General features: G+C 41.7%; 1 protein-coding gene and 1 long non-coding RNA gene across 4 annotated transcripts in view; one reads left to right on the top strand and one right to left on the bottom strand.

Annotated features, from left to right (window-relative positions):
- LOC138854302 (uncharacterized) overlaps positions 1–24,530 on the top strand; it is a 366,881-nt gene that overhangs the window by 193,081 nt on the left and 149,270 nt on the right. The gene's annotated exons all lie outside the window — the stretch shown is intronic.
- Positions 1,943–15,352, bottom strand: LOC128699112 (uncharacterized). Of its 3 annotated transcripts, XR_011393498.1 has the most exons (6): positions 15,274–15,352; positions 8,147–8,458; positions 5,817–5,927; positions 5,451–5,539; positions 5,145–5,291; positions 1,943–4,739 (listed from the first exon to the last, which is right to left on the bottom strand). XR_011393498.1 is itself a non-coding variant. In XM_053791629.2 (5 exons), exons 2-4 carry the CDS (start codon positions 8,150–8,152, stop codon positions 5,455–5,457), a joined length of 291 nt encoding a protein of 96 aa, XP_053647604.2. In that variant the 5' UTR covers positions 8,153–8,458; positions 15,274–15,352; the 3' UTR covers positions 1,943–5,291; positions 5,451–5,454. The 3 variants fall into 3 exon arrangements, 2 of the variants coding, with proteins under 2 accessions (XP_053647604.2, XP_069952668.1); XM_053791629.2 differs by having other exon boundaries at positions 1,943–5,291; positions 5,451–5,628; XM_070096567.1 differs by having other exon boundaries at positions 1,943–5,291.

Below are 24,530 nucleotides of genomic sequence, written 5' to 3'. Positions count from 1 at the left end.
TTATCCTGTAAATTTGCCACCTAAATAAGCTTAAGTTGTAAATATGGGGATCCCTGCCCGAGTTAACCGGGTCATCTGTGCTGGGATAGCTGAAAAAATATGTGCTTGCTCTCTCTCTCTCTCTCTCTCTCTCTCTCTCTCTCTCTCTCTCTCTCTCTCTCTCTGACACCATCCCCCTCCCCATTACTCCCACCCACTTATCTCTCCCTTGCCCTCTCTGTCATACCGTGTACATACCTTTGTCTCTCTTCCTCTTATCTAACCCTTCCCTCTCTCCCCGTCTCCCCTCTTCCTCCTCCTTACCTTCTCTCCTACCCCCCTTTTCCCTCCCACTCCCCTCCCACATATTACCCCCGGGCACTCGTAAAACTGGTGACACAAAGACGCCAATCAACATAATCGCATCGAAATCCGCGTTTATTTTTTTAAACTCCAGAACGCAACACGAAAGTCGTTCTTATTTATCGCCCGTGTAATCCCCCCCCCCCCCGAACGGGCGAGCGTTCTGAGCACGGCAGCGGATCCGACCGGATTTCTCATGGATTTTTGAATGGTACTTCATGCGATTTTTATCGTACGTCACGTGACTTTGGTTTATTTTGGGAGGATATTCTCCAGGTCATTCTCATTCTTGACCTTCCTCTTGAACGTCGCAATTGCCACTTACTTTAGTAGCCCCGTACAGAGCGTTAGTAAAGTATAACACTTACACGCGGTATTCGAGCGTTTTTTTTTTTTTTTTGAGATCTTTCGCCCACCAGTTTTTTTTTATTTTAGTCCACTGGATCGATGAAACCTGTGGTGAGCAAAACGTTTCGTTAATAAATATCCTAAGCCAATTATAAATATATTTATCATTCTTTATCATTATTATTATTATTAGTATTATTATTATTATTATTATTATTAATGCTTTTTATTATTATTATTATTATTATTATTATTATTATTATTATTAATGCTTTTTATTATTATTATTATTATTATTATTATTATTATTATTATTATTATTATTATTATTATTAATACCACCACCATCACCTCCACCACCACCCATTACCACCCACCAACCATCACTATCTCCTGAGGCTTACAGGTTCAACATTTTCATTATGAGTCAAAACTCTGGTGCTCATCTGCAAAGTTTAACCCAGCATAAAACAGCATAATCGGTCGCCACACACAGAATTAATAATAATAATAATAATAGTGATTGAAAATAACCTCTGGATTTGACTGACGATACTCAAGCGTTGATCTACACCCTTGATAGACTGACGATACCCAAGCGTTGATCTACACCCTTGATAGACTGACGATACCCAAGCGTTGATCTACACCCTTGATAGACTGACGATACCCAAGCGTTGATCTACACCCTTGATAGACTGACGATACCCAAGCGTTGATCTACACCCTTGATAGACTGACGATACCCAAGCGTTGATCTACACCCTTGATAGACTTACGATACCCAAGCGTTTATCTACACCCTTGATAGACTTACGATACCCAAGCGTTGATCTACACCCTTGATAAACTGACGGTAGCCAGGCACGGATCAGACAACTGCAACAGCCAGACGTGGTTATCATTACCACCTTTCTCAAGCCGGGACACGACTGTCGAGTATAACAGTGGTGGCAGTCCAAAGTCGCTGATTGTGTTCCAAACATCAACAAATTATAAACACCGAATCTCCTCGACTACGGTGCTCTTCGCACCTACTCCAAGGTTGAGGGACTGATTACCTCATCTTCTGTACATAGTTCTCCTGTCTTTAAGTTATGTCCTGGAATTTGTATTGATAAAGCCACTGGATGGCAAAACGTCTACAATGAAGATATCCAGATGTTGCACATGTGTCTTAATTTCAACTTAAACACCCATAACTATGTACAATATTGAGTCAATAACTGCCAGTTGGAATAAAGTAAATCACTTTATTGCAGTGTGCTAACTTTATTTATAGTACTATAAAGTGATATAATGAAAATAATTGTTATTGGTATTAACTTTCATAATAACTGATGCACACTTATTACTACCACCAGAGTTTGCTACTATTATTACTACTAGCTACCAGTTTTACCAGTCCTAGTTGCTGTAACTATTAGTCAAAATATATCCGGCATCCTTTCATTTAATCTACAAGCTGTCTTCGAAAAATTTTGTAAATCAAGCGCTAAAGTGACACATATATATATATATATATATATATATATATATATATATATATATATATATATATATTTTATTATCACACTGGCCGATTCCCACCAAGGCAGGGTGGCCCGAAAAAGAAAAACTTTCACCATCATTCACTCCATCACTGTCTTGCCAGAAGGGTGCTTTACACTACAGTTTTTAAACTGCAACATTAACACCCCTCCTTCAGAGTGCAGGCACTGTACTTCCCATCTCCAGGACTCAAGTCCGGCCTGCTGGTTTCCCTGAACCCCTTCATAAATGTTACTTTGCTCACACTCCAACAGCACGTCAAGTATTAAAAACCATTCGTCTCCATTCACTCCTATCAAACACGCTCACGCACGCCTGCTGGAAGTCCAACCCCCTCGCACACAAAACCTCCTTTACCCCCTCCCTCCAACCTTTCCTAGGCCGACCCCTACCCCGCCTTCCTTCTACTACAGACTGATACACTCTTGAAGTCATTCTGTTTCGCTCCATTCTCTCTACATGTCCGAACCACCTCAACAACCCTTCCTCAGCCCTCTGGACAACAGTTTTGGTAATCCGCACCTCCTCCTAACTTCCAAACTACGAATTCTCTGCATTATATTCACACCACACATTGCCCTCAGACATGACATCTCCACTGCCTCCAGCCTTCTCGCTGCAACATTCATCACCCATGCTTCACACCCATATAAGAGTGTTGGTAAAACTATACTCTCATACATTCCCCTCTTTGCCTCCAAGGACAAAGTTCTTTGTCTCCACAGACTCCTAAGTGCACCACTCACCCTTTTCCCCTCATCAATTCTATGATTCACCTCATCCTTCATAGACCCATCCGCTGACACGTCCACTCCCAAATATCTGAATACATTCACCTCCATACTCTCTCCCTCCAATCTGATATCCAATCTTTCATCGCCTAATCTTTTTGTTATCCTCATAACCTTACTCTTTCCTGTATCCACTTTTAATTTTCTTCTTTTGCACACCCTACCAAATTCATCCACCAATCTCTGCAACTTCTCTTCAGAATCTCTCAAGAGCACAGTGTCATCAGCAAAGAGCAACTGTGACAACTCCCACTTTATGTGTGATTCCTTATCTTTTAACTCCACGCCTCTTGTCAAGACCCTCGCATTTACTTCTCTTACAACCCCATCTATAAATATATTAAACAACCACGGTGACATCACACATCCCTGTCTAAGGCCTACTTTTACTGGGAAATAATTTCTCTCTTTCCTATGTACTCTAACTTGAGCCTCACTATCCTCGTAAAAACTCTTCACTGCTTTCAGTAACCTACCTCCTACACCATACACTTGCAACATCTGCCACATTGCCCTCTTATCCACCCTGTCATACGCCTTTTCCAAATCCATAAATGCCACAATATATATATATATATATATATATATATATATATATATATATATATATATATATATATATATATATATATATATATATAGAACTGTCCTAGGGACCCTCATCCTCAGAGAAAAGAAACTTGCTTCAGGGAAAACTCAAGGTTTTCCCTGAAGCTGTTTCAGAATTTTCTCCTACCACCCCCTATATTTCAAGTATGTTTTATTTAAAGACAAAATACATTGGCCAAACATTCACAAAAATACAACAGAATGTAAAACAACATAGGTAACTCAGAGCTACATCTGAATACTTCGTCCAGCTCCCCTGCGGTGGGCCGCGTGCCCAGAATGCTGCAGGCATTTGCTCTCTGGATCGCAACACTGAGTCTCTGAAAGAGGAAGCTGGTCGCCCTGTGGTCCTTGGTTTCTATGATGAGCTTTTCATCCAGCTCTTTGAGGAACTTTAGAGTACATTTGCCCCATGCTCCAAGGGTCTCCGACCCTATTGGGATGAAGTTATAGCAAGGGGGAAGGTCTATATATATATAACCGTCTTATTTTATGGTAATGAAAGCTGCAACAAAAAATAACAAAAAATGTTAATAACAATAAGAGGTACCTAAGAAGAGTATTCACGAGGAATATCATTTAGAACAAACATTGTGATAATACATCCTGATACAAATACGACGTACCAGTGAGAACCTTTCTCACGGGAAGAGATTTATTTGATGCCGGTGAAGGGTTCTTATTCTATGGAATTAGTTCTATCCAATAGTTCCTTGCATCACTCCTGATTACTTTTCATTTCCCAAACCACAGAACGGGTGAAGTTTGAACTCATGGCGAGTGAGTCGTGAAACTCCAGGCTGTACGACACACACGTAATGGACAAAGATCACACTGGAAGGTCAGCATAATCTTAAAGCAAGTACAAGAGAACTTCTAACAAAGCCAATCTCTCTAGCGTTTGAGCATGAGTTTGATGGTAGTTTCCTCCTGTGGTATAAGTGAGAGGTCAAGGCCAAACTCATCAGCGATGGTTGACAGGTCCAGAGAGTTAACAATTTCAAAACCCAGACGAGTGAAGATCTTAGCAGTCAAAGTATTGGTCACCTGCACACATGCTGCATCTATACCACGCTCACGCCCCATCTCCAGCACCTTCTGTGGAAAGATTATGTATACGAAAACATCAGTGACATCGTAAATTTGGTCCAATTACCTGGATGAAGATCTCTTAGGTAAAGAATACTTCACTAGCGTTGAAGCACCGTTACCCTCTCTTACAAGTCAAGTACGATTACCTGGATCATTAATGTAAGAATGACTGGATTGGTATAGGCACTGGTTAGCGATACATCTTAATGAAACATACTAGTTATTCATGTCTTATATATGTGTTAGCATTAAATCACCATTACCTGGATCATCATGCGTGCGATGCTTCGACCAGACTAGCTTGTTGGTATTATATTACCATTTGTTGCCTCATTACCTGGATCATCATGCGTGCGATGATTCGACCAGACTAGCTTGTTGGTATTATATTACCATTTGTTGCCTCATTACCTGGATCATCATGCGTGCGATGCCTCGACCACAGTAGCTTGAGTGGACACACACCAATAGTAAGTAGAGGAAGCATGTGCCATCTGGGAACATAGCTGCATCAGCATCAATCATGGCCAGGATGCGGAGCGCAACACTCTCTTTGCACTGAGTAACACCATCTTATTAGTATCTGACACGAAATCTTACACAAGCAGTCATACACCTGAGATTTTTATAACATCATTTTAAGAATTTCAAGTAAGATTAAATTGACGCAACGTTAAAATGTTAAGTAATCGGTAAACTATATAGCAGTTTCCTTACCAGTTCATCTGTACCATTTTTGCGTAGTTGATCCACATTTTTTTACAGTAGTTAATCTGACGCCAACCAGCTTTTTGTTTGTCTTCTCTCTGACGCCGAGAGAAAAGCCAGAATCCAGACTTAATTTTATTACACTGACACTGGACCCCTCATAATGCGTTTCGTTGGCCGCGATGAACTATAAAAGATTTATATAAAATCTCCCTACATAAAATTTGAATGAAGATGTTTTTAACAAATGACGCTGAAATTAATTCAAAAGTCTTTCTTTGTTATGGAAGATCTTAATGCTTTAAAATCAAAATTATTTATATAATTGCAGCATAAACATTAGAAAAATATATACCAGAAAGAAAAGAGACTTACAAGTGGGTTCTTCTTGAGAAAGTGATGCTTAAATAGTTCAGCCACCTCCTCAAAGTCTTCAGGAGTCAGCATCACCAACTCCATGTTCTCTAAATCCCCAGCCATGGTAATCTGTGTGGTAGGCAACCGAGTCTTAGAATAATCAACCGAGCACTCTAAAACACACGTCAGAGGACATTTAGTTACAGTACTACTGTGCAGGAGTAAATAAGGTAACTCTGAATGGTAAAGAGTCACCAGTGATGACACAACAGATTACACTACTTAAGTAACATTCAGTCAAAAAATAGGACAAATGTTTCTTGACGTAGGTGTTAGTCATATGATAACTTGCCACTGGAGCTTTTGGTAATCTGACCGAGGCCTTCCACTAGCTTACCCGTGCACAACTATAAAATTAAGAATATAATTATTTGCTAGTAAGCCATCTTCACTTTCTTCCTCACTGCATCCCTCCACCTGAAATGAGGAATGGGGGGGGGAAGGGACGACAATCGTGACGTCACTGTGATTCGACTATAATTTATTGCGATACTTGATGACGCCATAATACCAGGAGAACAGACATAACGCCAGCGTAACATTACGCCTTATTTGAGGTGTTGACGTGAGGCGCCTGTGTATTGAGACGCATAAACATGTGATGGTCATGAGATCAACAACTGTACGCAAGAGAGAATTCCAGAAGCTTCTCACCTTTATCATCATACAACGACACTTTAACAATGCAAGGTTTTATAATATAGTAAATATACTTGCAATAAAACACACAAACACTTCTCAAGTCTGTCTTAGCTAAGCTTCAGACATGTATAGAATATACTGATATGTATAGATCTCACAATAAAACTTACTCTAAAACTATTATGCCCCTTATGCAGGCTTATCACAGGACACACTTGACAGTTCCAACAATATATGACATTGTACCATCTCACAAACATCACATGACGTGGGTCGTGACGCGGCACTAAAATGTACCTACACAGTGAGCCATCAGCTATTTATGTAATACTCGCTGGGGTAAGCCAGGGAAAACTTAGCTGGAGTAAGCCAAGGAAAACTTTGCTGAGAGTAAACCAGGGCAAACTTTGCTTGGAGTAAGACAGGGAAACCTTTGCTGGAGTAAGACAGGGAAAACTTTGCTGGGGGTAAGCCAGGGAAAACTTTGCTGGGAGTAAGCCAGGGAAAACTTAGCTGGAGTAAGCCAGGGAAAACTTTGCTGAGAGTAAGCCAGGGCAAACTTTGCTTGGAGTAAGACAGGGAAACCTTTGCTGGAGTAAGACAGGGAAAACTTTGCTGGGGGTAAGCCAGGGAAAACTTTGCTGGGGGTAAGCCAGGGAAAACTTTGCTGGGAGTAAGCCAGGGGAAACTTAGCTGGAGTAAGCCAGGGAAAACTTTGCTATGGGTGTAATCCTTTGAAAACTTTGCTGGGGGTAAGCCAGGGAAAACTTTGCTGGGGGTAAGCCAGGGAAAACTTTGCTGGGGGTAAGCCAGGGAAAACTTTGCTGGGGGTAAGCCAGGGAAAACTTTGCTGGGGGCAAGCCAGGGAAAACTTTGCTGGGGGCAAGCCAGGGAAAACTTTGCTGGGGGTAAGCCAGGGAAAACTTTGCTGGGGGTAAGACAGGGAAAACTTTGCTTGGAGTAAGACAGGGAAAACTTAGCTGGGGTAAGCCAGGGAAAATTTAGCTGGGGTAAGCCAGGGAAAATTTAGCTGGGGTAAGCCAGGGAAAACTTTGCTGGGAGAAAGCCAGGGAAAGCTTTGCTGGGGGTAAGCTGGGGAAAACTTAGCTGGGGTAAGCCAGGGAAAACTTTGCTGGGGGTAAGTCAGGGAAAACTTTGCTGGGGGGTAAGCCAGGAAAAATTTAGCTGGGGTAAGCCAGGGAAAATTTAGCTGTGGTATGCCAGGGAAAACTTGGGTGGGGGTAAGCCAGGGAAAACTTTGCTGGGGGTAAGCCAGTGAAAACTTCGGTGGGGGTAAGCCAGGGAAAGCTTTGCTGGGGGTAAGCCATGGAAAGCTTTGCCTGGGGTAAGCCAGGGAAAGCTTTGCTGGGGGTAAGCCAGGGAAAGCTTTGCTGGGGGTAAGCCAGGGAAAGCTTTGCTGGGGGTAAGCCAGGGAAAGCTTTGCTGGGGGTAAGCCAAGGAAAACTTTTCTGGGGGTAAGCCAGAGAAGGCTTGTCCACTTAATGAGTCATTCTATGACAGACATGTGTTAGGGGACATTTCTTTGACTGAACACCATTAAATAATTTTCACAATTAAAAAAATAAGTTAGACACGTGAGCAAACAGATTAGAGAATGTTTCGGTCCTGAGACCTTGGTCACTTACTAGCATACACAGTTGAAAAATAGAAGTATATAGATAGGCTGAGAGTGGGGTGTGTGTGACACATAGTGACCTTTCTGAAAAATGACATATTTGAGATGAGATCAGGTGGACAATGAGGTCGTGTGGTGCTCTGCCTGGTGGAGAATCATATATATCAATGTTTTTTGAAATACTGCGGCTTCTTGTATTATATTCTATGTTGTCAGTGTCTGTGCCAGTGATTAGCGAGGCTTCTAAACATCATCGGCATCTACTTGTTCCGAGAGGACGAATTATGCTTCATTCCAATTCTTCAAATGTCTCGTGGAGTACCTGTGGCGGACATTCAAAGTTTATTCTCTATAAGGATTACAATGCTGAGTTTACAGAAATTTGGTTATTGTTTGGTTTACATGTAGTAAAATTGTGATTACAGAGTGTACCACTAGAACGCTTAGCATGGCTAGGCATTTCGGGCATACTTAGTTTTATTCTTAATTGTAAAATATTACAAATTATGAGGTAAGTTGGTATTATGGGTAAGTGACTAAATACTAGTTTGTGAGTTTAGCAATGTGAATGCTTTTGTTTTGGCACAGTACATAGTTTCAGTATTGGAGTATCACAGGATTCATTATTTTAAGACTGAGATTAATATTTCTGTTTATGGTCAAATGAGTGAGTGAGTGTAAGTGTGAACCACCAGGTGGTATTCGTGTAGTTAGTTGACGGGGTGTATCAGGGAGATAAGATGTTTTCTAATGGTAGTTTTGAAGGTGATGAATGTGTCTGCAGTTCTAGAGTTCTCAGGTAGGGTATTCCAGATTTTAGGGCCTTTGACATACATTGAATTTTTGTAAAGGTTTAGTCGGACACGGGGAATGTCGTAGAGATGTTTGTGTTTGGTGTTATGCCTGTGGGTTCTGTCACAACTATCAAGAAAGCGTTTTAGGTCAAGGTTGATATTAGAGTTTAAGGCCCTGTAGATATAGATTGCACAGTAGTAAGTGTGGATGTACTGAACTGGGAGTAAGTTTAGATCTATGAAGAGTGGGGGGGTGTGTTGCCAGGGATGGGATTTAGTGATTATTCTTACTGCAGCTTTTTGTTGGGTTATTATTGGCTTTAGGTGTGTTGCTGCAGTTGATCCCCAAGCACAAATAGCATAGGTGAGGTATGGATAAATAAGTGAGTGGTATAGTGTGAGAAGGGCATTTTGCGGCACGTAGTATCGTATCTTGGAGAGGATCCCAACCGTTTTGGATACTTTTTTGGCTATATGCTGGATATGGGTGCTGAAATTCAGGTTGTTGTCAAGGTATAAGCCTAGGAATTTTCCCCCATTATTTCTGGTAATTAGTGTGTTGTCAATCTTAATGTTAATTTGTGCATCTCCTGCTCTGCTACCAAACATAATATAGTAGGTTTTGTCAGTGTTAAGCGTAAGTTTATTGGCTGTCATCCAAGTCGATATTTTAATCAGCTCCTCATTCACAATGGTGTTGAGGGTGGCAAGATTAGGGTGAGAGATGACATATGTCGTGTCATCAGCAAAGAGAATGGGTTTCAGGTGTTGGGATACGTTTGGAAGGTCATTGATGTATATGAGGAAGAGCAGGGGACCAAGGACACTTCCCTGCGGAACTCCAGTATCGAGTGGCCGTGTTGCTGATGCTGTGTCTTTAATGGTGACGTACTGATACCTATTAGTAATGTAAGATTTGAAATAAGCAAGCGCATGGCCTCTTATACCGTAGTGATCAAGTTTGTGGAGTAGGATGTCGTGGTTTACTGTGTCAAAAGCTTTTCTTAGGTCAATAAAAATTCCTAGTGGATATTCCTTATTTTCCAATGCTGTGTAAAGCAGATCTAGCATTTTTATGATTGCATCATTAGTGCTTTTATTTTTCCTGAATCCAAACTGGCAGGGGTTGAGTATGTTTTGAGCCGTTATAAATGAATACAGTCTCCTGTGCACGAGTTTCTCAAAGATTTTGGATAGCAATGGTAAGTTAGATATTGGCCTATAGTTGTTTAAGTCTGTAGGGTCACCACCTTTATGTATTGGTGTAACCCTTGCCATCTTGAGTAGTTTCGGGAAGGTGCTAGTCTCTATTGACTTGTTAAAAAGTAATGAAATAGCATGCGAAAGGACATGGGCCGCTCGCTTGTACAGTAATGGTGGGACATGAGACAGATTCCCCGAGTTATTTTTAAGTGACTTTATGATCTCAATGACTTCCGTGGGCTCAGTTGGTGCAAGATAGAAGGAATTAGGGAAATTTCCATCTAGGTAGTCCCCGGCATGGGCATTGGTATGTGGAATTTTACTGGCGAGATTAGATCCTATGTTTGAGAAGAAGTCGTTTATCTTGTTAGCTGTGTCAGTGGGATGTAGTGGTGTTTCATTAGGTTTAGTTAGGACAATATTCTTGGTTTTTCTCAGTTTGTGGGTCCCTAGAATCTGAGAGAGTGTTTTCCAGGTCTTTTTTATATCTCCTCTAGTGTCTGTGAATCTACTGGAGTAGTATAGTTGTTTGGCTTTTTTTATTACTTTGGTGAGAGCTGATGAATAGTGTTTAAGAGTATCTTTGTGTATTAAGCCCTGTCTATATTGCTTTTCATATTGGTGTTTCTTGTCAATGGATTTCAGAATGGTGCTGGTTAGCCATGGGCAACCAAGCCGTTTGTTTGTGATCTGTTTTGTTTTTATAGGACAATGTTTGTTGTATAGTCTAAGTAATTTGTTAAGAAAAATGTCTGTCCAGTCATCAATACCATTGGCCTTGGAGAATTCTGTAGGCCAATCAACAGTCTCTAGGTCAGCTGTGAACTTCCTTACTGAGGCCTCGTCATGGAGTCTAAATGAGACTTTGTTGTATTCAAGTGGTGGTTTACTAATGTTTGTCAGGAGGAAGGTAGGGTAGTGGTCTGTAGTGCTATCTGTGATTATCCCTGATTTAAGGGGGGCTAGTATATTGGTCCATATGTGGTCTATTATGGTTGCACTTGTCTCAGTGAGCCTGGTTGGTTTAGTTATTGTTGGTATGAGAAGTGTGTTGTTCATATTGTTGATGAAATCAGTTACAGGCTGATCATCTAGTAAGCCAAGGTTGATGTTGAAGTCTCCAGCTAAGAGAAGGTGGTGCTTATTCATTTGTCTGTTTGTTATTAGTGACTTTAATTTCTCACTGAAATTAGGGATGTTTGTGTGAGGTATCCGGTAAATGGCACCGATTGTTATAGGCGTCTTAAGGTTTTTTACAGTAAAATTAGCAAAAATGTATTCCCCATATTCATCACTAAAGCAAGTGGTGCTAAGACAAGATAATTGGTTAGAGTAATAGATTGCAATACCACCCCCAACTTGATTTGTTCTGCAGTTGTGAATTGCTGTGTATACTGGTAGAGGGTAGATATCTATTGTGTCCTGCTTAAGCCAGGTCTCAGTAAGAATAATGCAGGAGAAGGGTGTCTTTAGTGATTCAAGGAGTGCTAGGAGGTCATCATAGTGTTTGCTTAAGGACCTGATGTTGTAGTTAAGTACTGATAGACTTTTAGCATTGTTTAGGATAGTGGTGGCTTGTGATGCTGTGTAATAAAGGAAGTTACTTTCCAATAGGTTTTGATTGGGTGTCAGATTATGGAGGTTTAGATCAGGGTCAACGTGATCAATCATCTTCTAGGTTTAAATTATGGTTATTTATATCCTGAGTTGTGTGTTGAGTTCTACTACTGATATCTGTAGTGGTAGGAAGTTTGGACAATTATATAGCTAGAGTATTTTGGTCATGTAGGGTATAGTCACTACTACACATAATGAAGTTGATGTTGTCTATGTGTTGTGCTGGAATGAACTAAAGTACAACTAGGTATAAACTAGTAATATAAAAATACAAATTAAAAATAGAACAAGACTCTCACTTGTAATTGCACTAAGGTCTAATAATGACTTTTGTGGAGTCTGTTTTGAGCTAGAGTGAGCTAAAGTACAATAGGTTTAATCTAATAATATAAAAGTACAAATTAAAAATAGCACTAGTCTCTCACTAGTAATTGCACTATGGTCTAATATAGTGAATTTGGTATTGACTATGTCTTGAGGTAGAATGAGCTATGGTACAACTGAATTTAATTTAATAATATAAAAATACAAATTAAAAATAGCACCAGTCTCTCACTAGTAATTGCACTATGGTCTAGTATAGTGATTTGGTATTGACTATGTATTGAGCTAGAATGAGCTAGAGTAAAACTGTGATTAATCTAATAATATAATAAAGGAACAAGACTCTCAATTGTAATTGCACTAAGGTCTTATATAAGTTGTTTACAAGAATTAGAGTATAATTAGATTTAATTTGACAGGATAAAATACACAAATTAAGGTAGCAAAATAATAATAAAAAAAAATGATAAAAATAAAAATGGCAATGACTTGGTTATAATATGCTAGTAAGATGGTAGACAGGATGATATAAAAGTTGTAGTTGAAAATACTAGGTTAAAAAAGTATGGAATAAAAATGGTCAATAAAAGAAGTTTACAATAAGTTTGATCAATATAGTTTAAAGTAAAATTGGGCAATAATGGGGATTTAGAATAAAATTGGGCAATTGAGTATTTTTTAAAGTGAGGTAGAATTATTGAAGACAAGTTATGGTTAGTTTATAAAAAAATAAGATGGAACAGTGATGTGGTAAGTTGTAAAAAAGGAGATAGATTCTGTAGATATTAAATACAATTAAGACTATGAGGTAGAATGGTCGTTGAATACAACAATGACAATTAAAAGTAGTTGGAGTATTAGAATTTTAGGGGGGCACAAATTTATGACAATATAACACTAACGGTGGACTATGGGTATTATCTGCACTTTACTCTGATTCTGTTAGTCCAGCCTCACTTAGGAATGTTTTAAGGTTATGTTCTGTGGAGATGAAGTATCTCTTCCCAGTGGGCTGTTTCCTAACTGCTATTTTTCCATCCCTCACAAAGCACTGGTGGATTTTTTGGGCATAGCGCAATTTTCTTAGCCGATAAAGAAGGTTTTGTCTCGTTTTGGTAAGGCACTCATTGACGTAAACATCAGTTTTCATAGAAATAGATGTTTTTAGTAGGTTGTTTCTTTGTAAGCTAGTTTGGAATTTTAACAGCACTGTTTTTTTACCTGCTTGATAGCCCATCAGTTTGCAATCCTTTAAGTCATCACTACGTATGTTAAGGCGAAGGTGGTCCTTGATAAGCTGTAGGGTGGTCTCCATGCAGGTCTCTTGGGTGACTGTGGGTGGGAGATGTTTGCTGTTAACTACAACAGCGTCAGATAGCTGCTGTTGGTCATTATGGTCTTGGAAGTTGGTTATGACATTGGCAAGTTGTTGGTCCACTCTTGATCTTTCCTCTGTAATGTTGGTAGTAAGTAGGGTGGCTTGGTCTTTTAAAGTGTTGATGGTGTCTAGGGACTGGGTGTGGGTGTTGCTTTGTTGTTCTAGAGTGTCTAGTTTATGTTCTAGAGCAGTGATCTTGTTGAGGTAATCTGCATTGCTAGCCTTTAGTTCCTGCATTTCTTGAGTTTGGTGATCGTTTGGTTCTGAATCATAAGGAGTTTAGCTATTTCTGGGTCGATGATCTTGACATCAAATACTGGGAAGGAGTTATCTTGGAATGTAGCGGCGGCCATGTTTGTTGTTGTCTGTCGTGTGTTGTGGTGATGTCGGTGGGTGATGAGGGTTGTGTCCTGGCAGGCAGTACAACAAGTTTTCCTCGTGTTATTACTGCTCTCACCTTTGATGTTAGGAGTCCTTAGCTGGTTACTGGATCTTCTTTTATTGTTCTGACCCTTGTCCATTGGCTGTGGCTTCGGGTGAATAGTAGGCGATGGGTGTTGGGTGAATGTTGTGGAGTATCACTTCAGTGGCAGCGGGGTAGGAGTTGCTAGAACGAGTCCTATTAGTTGGTAAATTTGTGAACTTTTGGGTGATTTCTGCAGTTGCTTTATATCATTCTGGGTATCCACACATGTTAGTGTTATGTGGGTCTTGATTAGGTCATCACTGGGCTGCTGGGAACCTCAGGTAGAAGTAAAAATAGAGGACAAGGTTCCTGTTGCCGCTGCCGCTGCTTCTAGTAAGTACCTGGCGGGTATTCGTAGCAACATCACTACATGGGAGCACTATGAAGTGTTTAGAGGACTGTTCTATGGTGGATTTGTTGAAGATAACTTGTGCTTTGAGTTTTTAATCCCGGATGAAGGAAGATGGAAACTGAAGGCGTGTGAAGGTTTATGTTATGTAGATATATTCCTCTTTAAGGAAACAAGGGCTGGTGATGCGAAAAGCTCTCAAGAAGAAGCCAATAAAGACAGTGCGGGTGTCGTGGTGTGAATAGAAGTGTATAAGATCGTCCTTGTTGGCAGGTTTTCTATACATTTTGAAGAGAAGTTTGTCGCTATAGGGAGACCTGCACAGTAGGACGCCGAGGAAAGGTAGCAATATCAACGTTTCCACCGTAAACACATCCTCTTTCAAAGACCTCACTACGAAACGTAGTCCCATACCTCTAACGACCACAGAGGGCGTCTACACCTCCCCTGTGAATACTGTCTCAAGAAATATGTAGGGGACAAAGGACGTAATCTCTCGGTCCGCCTGAACGAACACTGAAACGCCAGCAAAGGGGACGACTTAAAGTTCGCCTGTGTCTTCCACAGGAATTTCACGGGACATTTGATGAATTGGAATGAGGCGCAACTCGTCCTCACGGAACAAGATCTTAAACGCCAACGATCTCTAGAAGCCTTACTAATCGCTGTCACCAACACCATAAAAAATACAGGAAGCTACACAGTTTCAGAAAGATTGACATGATTCTCAACCAGGCAACGCACCGCCTAATTAACAACACAGGAACAACATGACCTCATAACCTGACCTCATATGTCATTTCTCAGGTCAGTGTGTGTTACACCCAACTCTCCGCCTGTATATACCGTTATTTTTAAAGTGTATGTTAAAAGTGATCAGAGTCCCACGACCGAAATTTTCTCTAATAAGTGTGTTCTAGTGATTGCTCACGTGTCTTTCTAAATCAGTTTGTCGGTATCAGCTACCAAGGTTTATCAAAAATAATAATCCTAGTGGGTTACTTACAAAATAATGTTAACGGCGTCCTCTCTCCTCTGATGTCAGGGCACAAGTGGTCTCTCGTTTTCTCTACTCATCGCCAGGGTACGTCTCCTGCATTATCAGTACATTCTCTGTGTGAGAGGATAACACACTTGATAATTTAGGTGGTGATGATAATATTAAGTGGTAATGAGGTATCCCAGACGAGGTGCGTTTAATGTTTTTTTTTTTTTTCTTCCTCCAACAGTTTGCTAATTTCGCTAATAACACCAGAAGGCCTCAACCGACTGGCTTCAAATTTTGATTCCGTTCAATTACGTTAAATATATTTGATCTGCGTCATCTGCATAACTTCAGTATTTAATAGCTGATGAATCTTATAGCGAGAATAGTACCCACTACCGTTTTTATTGGAGAAAATAGGATATTAATGTCCATGTGATAACTTGTGAATACCTCTTCTAATGGGCTTCAGATTTTTAATTCTAATATTTAATTGTACTATTCCTTTAGCATACAGTGAGGTACAGGTGGTTGTGGCTATGCAATCTGAAGATACCTTTCTCAGAAGCACATTAATTATTTTAATTATTATATTTTCATTTCTACTAATACATGAAGACGCCTAAGGAAAACAAGTTTGGGTATAAAAACACAACATGCAGAACACTGTTATTAGGACTGTATGTGTCGAGTCGAACTGTTTCAAGTCACACAGTGTGTTGAATCCCTAGCCCCTCCTTTCAAATTTTAGGTGGATTTCTCACAGACTGTCTAGAGCAAATTTTTCAATTTACTCTATTTAAGTTAGCCTAGCTATAGTTAGGCCAGGTTATCCTATATTTAAAATATAAAAACATGGCATACCACGACGCCAGTTGATGAAGTATAAGATGAAGGCGATAACATAATCTAACGAGCAAACAAAAAAGGGAACACGCCGATAATGTTAGAAAAATCTAGTCATAATCACCGTTGAAGGCTTATTAAATAGTCCCCCATTTAACTGTCTTAACACTGAAGTAATGTCTGTTATTAAGAAGCTGGGCTATGAAAATCTGGTACTTGATACCAACAAGTTGTGGACGCAGACACTTGAAAAAGCAGTTAGGACAGTGTCATGGAAATGTTGGGGTCGTGGAACTTAGTTCAGTCTAAATATACATGATAAACACAGGTTTATTTAAACAAGAGTGCACATGAGGGTCAGGTATTCTGAACTGCAGTAAGGTTACCTGCTGGTCGTGTCCCGAGGTGGGTGAGGTGAAGTCTGTTCCAGGACCAGGTGAGCCAATGGGGCAGGTATGTCATAGCTTCCTGCTGCTTGTGCTACCGTATTTGTTATCACTAGCAGTGTAGTTTCCAAACATAAGTCTCTTTAAATCTGGCTCCATATGGTGACCAGCTGGCTCTCGTTCCATTGCATCAAATGCCTCTCAGTGTCTGCATTTTTTTGGTCAACTCTGCTACAAGCGTTGATTCTAATGGATTTCCATTATTTTCCATCACATACCTTTACCAGCATTGTGCATACAGTGTAAACTCCAGCGGTAGACCAATAAAACACACGTGCACTACTCGGCTATCTTTAATGGCAAAATGTATGGCCTGCACAACAAGTTTCTTCAGTCGAATGCAGGCGAATATTACAGGAGAAGAAGGAATTTTGTGGTTATCAGTCCTTCAGCTTTGATAGGTGGTAATCAGTCCCTCAGCCATGATAGATAGTGGTCAATTCCCAAGCCTTGATAAAAATCACTCACTCCCTCAACCTTGGTAGGTTATCAGTCTCTCAGCCCTTGATAGGGGGTCCATCCCTCGACCTTGACTGGTGATCAACTTTCTCAAGCTCATCCAAGCCTTATCAGATTCGATAAATTTCAGTCCTGGTAGAAACACTGGCTTAAAAATCATATTTTTTACTTATTACATAGCACTGTAACCAACCACTTGCACTAAGGAAACGAAGGTGAAAGACGTCTGTGTGTGTATTTAAATTACGTTTAACGACCCTTTATCATGGCTTCCTCTACTCTATCTGCCGAAGAGGGGCTCTAACCAAACACATATACAGCACTTTTTCCACCCATAATTCAGGTCCATGAGGGGTATTTCTCACCTCTCACACTGCCTGGTCTCCCACTGAACAACCACCTCTGTCCTCACGTCTCACAGAGTATCGTGTCTTATACATGATCAATGGAGGTAGAATCTAGCCTCAATCACTAATAAAAAAACAGCCGCTCGGGTATAGCAATTTACCAGATCAAAAATATAATATGTAATATCGACGAATATGTTCTGTCATTTAGAAACAATTCCCTATTATTTCTAGAGACTATTTTTTCCCCTATGTGTCTGGTAAGACTGTTGGCCGTGTGCCGGCTTAGGGCAACACGGCTGCAAATTTTTCGGACATTAAGCCGAATATTTCTCGGGATGTGGAGAATCAGGTTGGTAGTTTGGGTGAGATACATGACACAGCCAGCCCAGAGTGACACCAGCAGTGACCGGGGTCACTCCAAGTCACACCGGGTTATCCTAGGTCACGTTGGGTCATCCCCGGGAGAATTGGCTTGTGCTGGGTCACGCTAGGTCATCCCTGGGGTATCCTAGGTCACTCTGGGTTATCCTAGGTTACACTAGGTTATCTTAGGACACACTGGGTAACTCTGGATCACAGGGGACTATCCTAGGTCACACTGGGTCATAAGTCACACTGGGTCACCTACGGTTACACTGGGTCCCTTTGAATAACACTGGGTAACATTGTTACCTAGTGGGTCACACTAGGTAACACTGGGATCCACTAGGAAACAATAGGTCACAATGGGTCATCTTAGGTCACGCTGACAACGCTGGGTGATAGTCATACTGGGTTACCTTGGGTAACACTGGGTTACAACTGATACCAATGGGCAGTCTGGGTCACGTAAGAAGACGAGACTCTAACACTAACTCCATCACACATCCCCGCAATAGTGGTGGTGGTAGTAGTAGTGGTGATTGTGGTGGTGGTAGTAGTAGTGGTGGTTGTGGTGGTGGTAGTAGTAGTGGTGGTTGTGGTGGTGGTAGTAGTAGTGGTGGTTGTGGTGGTGGTAGTAGTAGTGGTGGTTGTGGTGGTGGTAGTAGTAGTGGTGGTTGTGGTGGTGGTCGCTGGTGGTGATGGTAGTAATCAATGACCTCCACCATCACCACTACTACCACCTTTCCCAATAACATCCCTGCCACCACCACCACCACCAGACATTACCACTAACTCACCAATCCTTGTCACTATTACTACTACTGCTACTACCACCACCATCATCACTACCACCATCACTACCACCACCAGTGACCACTATCAACACACCCACCACTGTCACTGTTACCACCACATCCATCATCACTACCATCACTACAACCACCACTGTTATCACTACTATATTACTACAACCATATAATCATTACCACCTCCATTACCATCACTCATGACGCACAATTCATAATGGAGTGGACAGAAAAAAGTGGATAGGAAATCTTTCTTATACCACAGGATGGATAAAGTGAAATAACCTTGATAAAGACGTGGTGGTGAGACACTATACACAGCTTTAAGAAGAGGTATGATAGAAATCTTGAGATTAGGAGGGAGTTGAACCCAGTCATTTCCAGTTATGTGGGGGCCACGAGATGAGACTCGACCCCAATAACCTCAAATAAGCGAGTACATAAAGAACGTGAACTACCATACATAGATTATTATTATATATTCATGAAAAACGCTAAACCCGAGGGAGTCATTCAGCGCCGCACGATACACGTGGAGTTTACGTCCGGAGTAAAAGAGCACCAGTGGAGTACTTGGGGAGGGTAGGAAGGTGAAAGGAGGAATTCCAAGTCGGCGCACTGGCTCAGCTGTAGATAAAAAGCCAGAGACAGAATCTGCATTAAAGGTGGACCTTTCAGAGAGGAAATCAGATAGATTTGGCAGAGCAGAGCGATAAGAGAGGTTGAGAAGAAGCAGAGTAAGCAGGGCAGGGCGAACAGCGAGGCTGAGAGCACACAGAAGAAGCAGGACAAGTGCCACGAAGGAAAGTTTGAGGGCAGGCAATGTAAGCAAGTCATGGCGACGAATGAGAGGTTGAAGATGGGCAGAGTAAACAAGGCCGGGCGATAAAGGAGAGGTTGATGGCAGGCTGGGTAAGCAGTGCAGGGCGAAGAGGGAGAGGATGAAGATAAAGCTGGCGTGCTCTCTGATATACGGGACAATATATCAGAAGGTGTTGGCAACCAACAACGATAAAGTGAGGTTGGCCAAAAGCCCAATTACAGTTTGATTAAAAATAGTTTATCAGTCACCGTTTCAGACTAACGGCGCTGCCAGCTATCGCACAGATGCTGCGTCAGGACTGGAATATAGTCGGAAAAGAGTAACCGTCTGCGAGAGATTGAGCTGTCATCAACTGAGGAACGTACCGAGAAGTCTGCAAGTTCACTACAGACTACAAACCTAGTCTGCGTCCACCCAAGGTGCGTCACCACCAACGCTCAACACACGAAGGATAAGAGGATGTATTATTTATTTACAAGTGGAGCACTTCAACATAAGTGGATCATTCAGTGGTCAAGTAGATATTAAAGACTCGAAGATCTGAATCGTGTGAGATGCACCTTGAGACTCTGTGACTACGAGAAACGCGGAGTTGAACACGTAGAAACAAGGTCGACTACAGCGATATGTGCACATAATTTAAGAAATCGTAGCGACACGATTGCAAGCAAACCATACCACGGGTTGGGCTTGAACCTGCGGATAACGGGTCGGTCTGGAGTTTTAAGACTAGCCGCGAGTTCAAGCCCTGTCCGTGGTATATGTGTACATCTCGAGTGAATGCATTTATCAAGAAGGGGTCAGAACTTAAAGTAGACGACCCAGAGCAGCACCAGAGGCAAAAGAGGTAGAGGTGCCCTATGAGAGCATTTATAAATGGTTTGCACAGGTGAACAGCGAAGCAGAGTAGGTTGCCTCCATATTCTTAGTACGATAGGTCACACTGAGAATAAGAAAATGCGTACAGGCCACCATGTTATCGGAGATGGGCCCGAGTCTGGTCATTCGAAATGTCAGTCCTCCTCTCTCTCTCCAAAAAAGCGCGCCTCTCGTTCCCGTATAAATACGCCACACTGACAGGGCACCACCAGAATAGTGTAGCCAAGAGAGAAATCTGTTAGTTAATGGCGCTAATGAAGATGGAGCACTCGGATAATCCACATTAATTTTTCCTGGTAGGTGCGACACTGCGAAGAATTTGAGAAAAACCCCAAAACAGTTAATTGAAGTAACCACTTGTTTACTCTTGAGGTGCAGTCAAAACTGAGCTTAATGATGGTACTATGAAAATTTCATCTACCATTTGCGAAACGAGCGAAAATTTGGACTTTCACAACAGGCAAACCTAGGAGAGTAAACTGGGAGCAAATATCCCCCACTTAATCATTAAAAGGGTTTAAAGAAACCAAACGATTAACGACTAGAGTCACACAAAGTAAACTGAGTTAGGTAAGTAAGTTTATTCAGGTATACACAAATACAGTTACATAGATTATCGTACATAGCAGCATATGTGTAGAGAACCTAGGATAACCCAAAAAAGTCAGACAAAGTGACTTATTTCCATTGGGGTCGGCGAATCGTAGTAGACATGACATGTAACTTAGAGGACATTAACCTGTGTAGCGAATTGATTGTCAACTATATATTACTTTCTCGCAATGTATGAAAAGTTGAGATCAACTGAATTTATAATAGGATAAGATTATTGGCACCTAATGCGGTGGTAGCGACACTCGACTGAGTAGAACTTCGTGCGAGTCTCTGGGTTGCAGATCGACTCGAAGGCCAGGCCAACCCAGAGGGAAGACTTTTTTCTTCCTTGGACGTGCCTAGTATGGGCCAGTAGGACTGCTGCAGTGCTCCTTCTTTCTTATGTTCTTAAACCAAGTGAGGAGCACCCTGCGGATCAGAGGAAATGGGGTTGACAGCATGTAGAGAATAAGCAATACAATGAGGGTCAGCTGGTGCACATCATCTAGAGTTAAAACTCTCATGTTTGCTGCGAGTTTTTAGGAATGCAGTAAGAAGCACAAAACATTGGGAAAAAAGGGGGTAACTTAAAAAGAAAGGGCTCTGAATGTACTAACAGCTCCTTGGAACTAAAGAAATATACGGAAGTAATCGTTAAAAGCCCTGGCAACGGCTACATGACCGAAAGGTGACATACATAACTTATAATGCCTACTTGACTGTATCCAAAATTGGCTCACCATTTCATTCGGCAGAATCTTTACTGATCCTCCCGTTTTACCTCTGCCATCCAGTAAGAATCAGACCTGACTACATACCATTTCCCAGGCACGGTATTACTACAGGTTTATTACTTCCCAAACACAGATACTCCTCGAAGTCCTGCAGTATCCGGCTGTGCTGATCCAGCTTTTAATGCAAATAGGAATCAGAAAATGAGGAATAAAGTATACATATGTTTAACATATATTTTCGCCATCTGAACGTATGTACAATCTTTGCGCACTCTGTACACTTCAGGGAAAAGTTATGCCTAGTAGTGAATAGGGTTTAGGAGAGAGATTATGAAAATGCTCTCCCTACTACAACTACGTCACACTCATTCACAGAAGACCCTCTCGCGCCTCTTGACTGGCGCGAGAGGGTCTGGCGGTATGAGTGTTCCTATAATCGAGGTGACATTCCCAAGATCGTCAAAGCTCCCTTTGAAACACCAGTAGGTGTAGCACCTGGCTAGCCACCTCATACAAGGTTGGTTGTCACATCCTCTAAGGCAATGACTAACCGTGTTTCTGGGTGGCTAAGATGTATGCAAGAAGGCGATGTTGCACGGCACACGTCGAAAATAGGACGAAATCTCCCAGCACAGAAGCTGAATTAGCTGCAACTGCTAGAATACCCGCCTAATGCACTCGGCACATGCACCAGCAATGAAAATGCTAATAAAAATATGATCGAATCATGGAAGTGTCGTGTGCCGATGCGCCGTCACTTCAGAGGTATGCTCAAGGAAGAGCGATATATGAACCCATGACTGGTGAGTCCTAAAACTCACGGGCCAATATGTTAACCACTCGGCCAGCTGGCCGAATGGTCTTCTCGGACATGATCAAAGGAATTTCTAGCCAGTACGACTCGTCGTGTCAACGGAGGTCGAAGTCGTCCCTTCATGTAAAATCAGCTTCTGAAGCAATAATCACACATGAAGCACACGCTGAGAGTAGTTGGATTATAAGCAATAAACAGTGCACTGATCACTGATAAATATAAATTGCAGGAGAAAGAAGGTAAAAATTGTGTTATTTTCTCTGCAGTTACCCACAGCCTGGCTAATCAGAGGACGCAGTTAGCGAAAGGAGGGAAGGAGCCTCCACCAGTCCTTGCGCTGAATGATCAACACGGGTGTAGCCCTTCATGAAATCTGATACAATACCGTAAACTGGCGTTTTCTCTAAAGATTTTGCCAGCAACTGGTTAAGCACAAATGGGTATCGTGTGTCTCACGATTAGCACAATGAAAACCGAGCCTTCAACACTCCACGCGCTGAATTCCCAACACGGAAGATCAAGACTGTAAACACATATGCAGTATAATGTGATCCTTTATTGACAACGTTTCACCTACACAGTGGGCTTTTTCAAGTCACACAGATCTACCTGGGGTGGAAGGTACGGGAGTATTTATAGTCATGTTCAGAATGTTGAGGTCAGGTGGAGAATGCTGCATCTGATGATCTACCGGGTGGAGTTATAGAGTCTTGGGTAGCTTGGCAGGGGTATTGGACAAGTTGTGAGTAGACCTTCTGCAGTGTTCTATGTTCTTATGTGGGACAGCGATGAAGAAGTTTCTTGGCGAGTGGTTCAGCTATGTTATAGAAGCCGTTGTTCTGGTTGAAATTGTTGGTTATAGAGATAAGTGATGATTCCAGGATTCTTCGGTATTGAGTGTTGTCTTCTGTGGTGATAAGTCTTGAGTTTCTGTAGTTAATTAAATGGTTGTGTGAATTGCAATGTTGTACACAGGCATTCCTTGTATCGTCAGTCCTGCTTGCATATTGGTGTTCTGAAGTACGTGTTTGGAGGTCTCTTGATGTTTCGCCCACATATAATTTGTTGCAGTCATTACAAGGGATTATGTATACCCCTGCAGAGGATGGAGGCTTGTCCTGTCTACTACTGGTGATGTCCTTGATGGTCGTGGTTGTGGAGGTAGATACTTGGAATGATGTATTGGAAAAGATGTTGGAAAAATGTTTGGCAATGGAGTTGGTGGGGAGGACTATGTATCTCTTCTCGGCAGTGTCTTCTCTGGGTGTGTTGAAGATGTTTAATGCCCGCCGTCTGCAGTCTCTGATGAAGTGACGAGGATAGTGGAGTTTAGAAAATACTTGTTCAATTATAGTGCATTCTTCCTCAAGGAACTCATTGCTGCAAACTCTGAGTGCACGCAGGAAGAAGCCTATAATTACACCACGTTTGGTTTTGGTGTCGTGGTGAGAGTAGAAGTGGAGAAAATCGTTTTGGTTGGTGGGTTTTCGATAGACTTTAAAACGAAGTTCGTGGTCAGCTTTGCAGAGCAGAACATCAAGGAAAGGAAGAGTGTTGTCGACTTCTTCTTCAAGTGTGAACTGGATTGAAGGCTCGACCTGGTTGAGCTTGTCTTGGAGAGCTTGAACGTTGAAGCGTTTAGGAGTTAAGAGGAGAATGTCGTCAACATAACGGAGCCAGGTGACAGACGAAGGAATAATGGTGGAGAAACGTTCGGCTTTTAGATGTTCCATGTATAGGTTCGCCAGGACCGCACTGAGTGGCGAACCCATGGGTAGTCCAAAAGTCTGCTGAAAGAGGTGATTTTCGAAAGAGAAACACGTAAAGCCAATACATAGTTCAACAAGGTCGATGAAATCGCTGGCTGGAATGGGAAGATCAAGTGAATCGTCAATTTTCCTGCGCAAGAGATCGATGGCTTGTGTAGTAGGTACTTTGGTGAATAGGGAAGTCACGTCAAGGCTGGAAAGTTTCTTGTTCCTGATGTTGATGTTGCGAATGCGATTGAGAAGATCACCCGAGTGTTTGAGATGTGCTGGACTGATAGTGCCCAAGAGTTTAGAGAGGTGTTTTGCGAGAATTCCTGAGAGCTGGTGGGGAGCACTGCCTATTCCCGAGGATATGGGCCTCAGTGGGATACCAGGCTTGTGAGTTTTTGGCAGGC

This window comes from Cherax quadricarinatus, chromosome 54 (genome assembly GCF_038502225.1).
Source record: "Cherax quadricarinatus isolate ZL_2023a chromosome 54, ASM3850222v1, whole genome shotgun sequence".
Lineage (NCBI taxonomy): Eukaryota > Metazoa > Arthropoda > Malacostraca > Decapoda > Parastacidae > Cherax > Cherax quadricarinatus.
This window is presented reverse-complemented; position numbering and strand designations above follow the sequence as displayed.

Excerpts from the sequence above, each read along its gene's own strand:
- LOC128699112 (XM_053791629.2), bottom strand. Across the intron at positions 5,629-5,816 it reads TTCTCAAGAAGAACCCACTT|TTCATCGCGGCCAACGAAAC; the intron begins GTAAGTCTCTTT and ends AATCTTTTATAG.